This window comes from Cynocephalus volans, chromosome 10 (genome assembly GCF_027409185.1).
Source record: "Cynocephalus volans isolate mCynVol1 chromosome 10, mCynVol1.pri, whole genome shotgun sequence".
Taxonomy (NCBI): domain Eukaryota; kingdom Metazoa; phylum Chordata; class Mammalia; order Dermoptera; family Cynocephalidae; genus Cynocephalus; species Cynocephalus volans.
This window is the reverse complement of record NC_084469.1, coordinates 15,878,522-15,881,931: the sequence shown is the minus strand read 5'-3', so window position 1 is coordinate 15,881,931 and position 3,410 is coordinate 15,878,522. Positions and strand designations below refer to the sequence as shown.

Sequence of the window (3,410 nt, the reverse complement as noted above, 5' to 3'; positions counted from 1 at the left end):
TAAAATCTCTATATTAGTGCTGCTTTGTTGGGTCTTTTTATTCATTTTAATTTCTAAGAAAACTTTATACTTATTGTTCCTTTGACCATGAAAAATGACGAAAACATTATACCACTTCCTAACAATTTCCATTTTTTAAATGGACCCCGTTTTTATCAGCACAGCTCCTGTTATGTTCTTATTGGTTGCATAGGGATTTATTCTTATGGAGTTTATAGAATTCTATCCCATCTTGGATGAGGTTTATTTCTCTTCAATGGCTAAAATGTCACCAGCTGGTTGAGCCACCACTCAGGATTGTATTTATATTCTCGTGATTCCCTCTTTCCAGACACCTCCGTTCTCATTCCAACCTTGAGTAAATTGTCCTGAGTGAAATACTGGCTTAAAAGAGTCTATTTAAAACGATATAAAATGCTATGGTCTAAAAGGTGAACTTGTTGACCCAGGATATTTTACCTCCGCCACCACCATCATTTTTATTTGGAGAGCAATTCAGATGTTAGTAGAGATGATAGATTTAGGCCCTTTGTTCTCAAGGATGGACTTTGCATTGCCTAACGCGCACTTTCTGCATTCGGGAATCCCCGCACGCTGGCCGTGCTGAAATACACGCATCGATGTATGCCACCTCGGTGGGTTCCGTCCTTTGCGGCACTTAGAGCTCCCGTGCCGCCAGCGCTTCCCGGTCCGAGGTCGGCGGTGCGGGGACGCCGCGGGAACGTGGCGTCCTCCCGGCGTCCCACGCTGCCGCGGCGTGGGGCTGGCTGGGGCTGGCGGGCCGCGCGGCCGCCGAGGGGAAGGGCCGGCTCGCGCGCGGCGGGAACTCGAGGCCCCATTGGCCGCGCTGGAAGGCCCCGAGGGGACTCGTGCGCCAACGGTCTCCGGGGGCCGCGGCGGCCGGGTGCTGGCAGGAGGGGGCAGGGCGAAGCGAAGGCCGGCGGGGATCGAGAACGGGGTGGGAGAGCCAGGCTCGGCGGGGCGAGGCCCAGGGCCCGGGCGGGGGCCATGGAGGAGGCGCTGCTCTCCACCCCCATTAACCCCAATAACTTCCCCGCCAAGCTGTGGCGGTTGGTGAACAGCCCCCGGTATCGCTCGATCCGCTGGGACGGCCGCGGCGAGGGGCTGCTCATCGACCAGCCGCTCTTCGAGGCCGAGCTGCTCAGCCCGCCGGGGGCGGGGGCCGGGGGCGTCGGCGGCGTCGGGGCCGCCGGGGCCGAGCCCGAGCTCTTCAAAACCACCAACTTCACCAGCTTCATCCGCCAGCTCAACCTCTACGGCTTCCGCAAGGTGGTGCTAGGCGGGCCGGGCGCGGCGGGGCCCGGGCCGGGGCCGGGGCCGGGGGGCGGCGGGCCGGCGGGCGACGGGCCGCTCCACCACTTCCACAGCCCGCACTTCCGCCGCGACCAGCCGCAGCTGCTGGTGCACCTCAAGAGGCTCACCAGCGCCAACAAGGCCAAGCTGGCGGCCGGCCTGGAGGTGCCCTGCCGCCCGCCCAACCGCTTCCAGAGGCTGCTCATCACGTCGGCCTCCGCCTCGGCCTCGGCCTCCGCCTCTGCCTCCACGTCCCCGCTGCAGCACCAGGAGCCGCCGCCGCCGCCGCCGCCGCCGCCCGCAGGGCCCCGGCCCGAGCCGCACGGTGAGTCCCGGCCGCCTCGTCGCTCGCCCACACACGGGCGGCGGTGGGGAGCAACCGCCACTTCCTAGGGCATTTGGGCCCAGCCTCACCGTGGAGGTGTCCGAAATGCGCGCAGGACCCACTTTCCTCCATGCTCCCCGAGACTGTAGGTCCAGGCACCTCCGTCATTCCCACTAGAGCCAGCACCCACCTCATGGCCGCCACCTGCTCTGGAAAGAGGCCGTGAGCGTTGAGCTTCTCTGTGTCCATCAGCTGCAAAGGCTTCAGGCTTGCTTTCCACTCTCTCCCCACGAGGCGAAACCTCAAGGGATTGTGCCCCAAGAGTTTACCTGCTTCCAAACCTCCATAGCTGTGTATCTTCCTGAGATGCGGCCTGTCCACTGTGGACATCTAGAATAAGTAGCCCTTTGTTGAAACACTGGGTCTGAAAGAAACACAGAGAGGTGTCCTTTGCTCCAGTGGGAAGCAGAACAGAGTCACTGTGCAGGTTAGGGCGGGAAGGAACAGTCACAGCCCAGAAAACTTAGAACATTACACCAACCAAGGGAAAATGGAAAAGGTACCTTGAGTGGAAGTTTGTCCTGGAAGAGACATGCCACCTCCCACCCGTTGACACATCTGAGAAATCTTGGAAGAAGTGTTATGATCTTAATCAAATTTAAGGTCCTGAGTAATGTGTAGAATGGTAGACATTATTTATATATTTTAAAAGCAAAAATATAATGGATTGTTTACAAGATATTGTTCCTATGTAGAATGAATTGGCTAAACATTTCTACTGTTGTAGCTAGAGCTTGAGGCTTTCTGGTTAGACAAACATAAGGCGAAAATGGTTTTCTTTCAGCCATCAAGTTTTAGCTAAAAAAAAGTTTTAGAAGGCTCACGTTTATAGCCTTTGAATTTTTCACTATTGGATACAATCTTTCAGTATTTACAAAACTTCCTATGTGTAAATGTGTATTTAGTTAAAGGTCAGAAACCGTCCGTGCTGCTGAATTATTTCATAGACTTGATTTCTGATCCTCTTTCCCCTCTTCCAGGAAGTTGAGGGTGGCAATATTCCCTTTCTCTGTTTAAGGAGTCCATGATTCAAAGCAGGGTACAAGAAAGCAACAAGATATAGTAATAGTAATTCATTTTTCACCTTCAACTAGGAGAGGAATAGAAACATTTTAGCATGTTAACATGATTTTAATATAAAGAAGTCTAAGTTGTTTTTGTTATGGAAAAAAATTAAATATAAAAATAAAATAACACTATGTTCAATTTAACCTAGGCCCGGGGTTATGAATGAGACAGTACTTCGTTCATTTTGAGTTTAGAAGATAAAGGGCCAGGTTGTGTGTCTGTGGAGTTTAGAAGATAAGGGACTAGGTTAGAGTTCTAGTAATAAGTTGGAAAAATAGCAGTGACATAGGAATGTTCTAAAGGAGTTCTAAAGGAATATTAAGCCACTCCCATGTGATGGCCATTGATTTTGGTGGGGAATCATATAGGGAAAGACAGTGGAGATGATACCATGGAATACATTTGCCAGAATCTCTGACGTGAATATTATTTTTTTCAGGCTGTGTCTCCGGTGGGCATAAGGACAATAGACTGGAAAATGTGTTCTTGGGAGAAATGGGATAATTACTTCACACAAAGAAGCATACAAATATAAAAACCAACTCTGGGCTCAAGTTTTTCTCTTCTGTGATGTATTAGTCCGTTTTTGTTGCTTATAACAAAGTACACTTAACTGGGTGATTTATAAAGAAAATGAAATTTA

At 51.5% G+C, this 3,410-nt stretch overlaps 1 protein-coding gene across 1 annotated transcript in view; it reads left to right on the top strand.

Moving 5' to 3' along the window:
* The first annotated feature begins 1,008 nt into the window (after nt 1-1,008).
* The window catches only part of HSF5 (heat shock transcription factor 5), a 41,200-nt gene continuing 38,798 nt past the window's right edge, over nt 1,009-3,410 (top strand). Inside the window, exon 1 of the mRNA XM_063109047.1 lies at nt 1,009-1,639. Coding sequence (XP_062965117.1) covers nt 1,009-1,639 — 631 coding nt within the window. The remainder of the gene's footprint in view (nt 1,640-3,410) is intronic.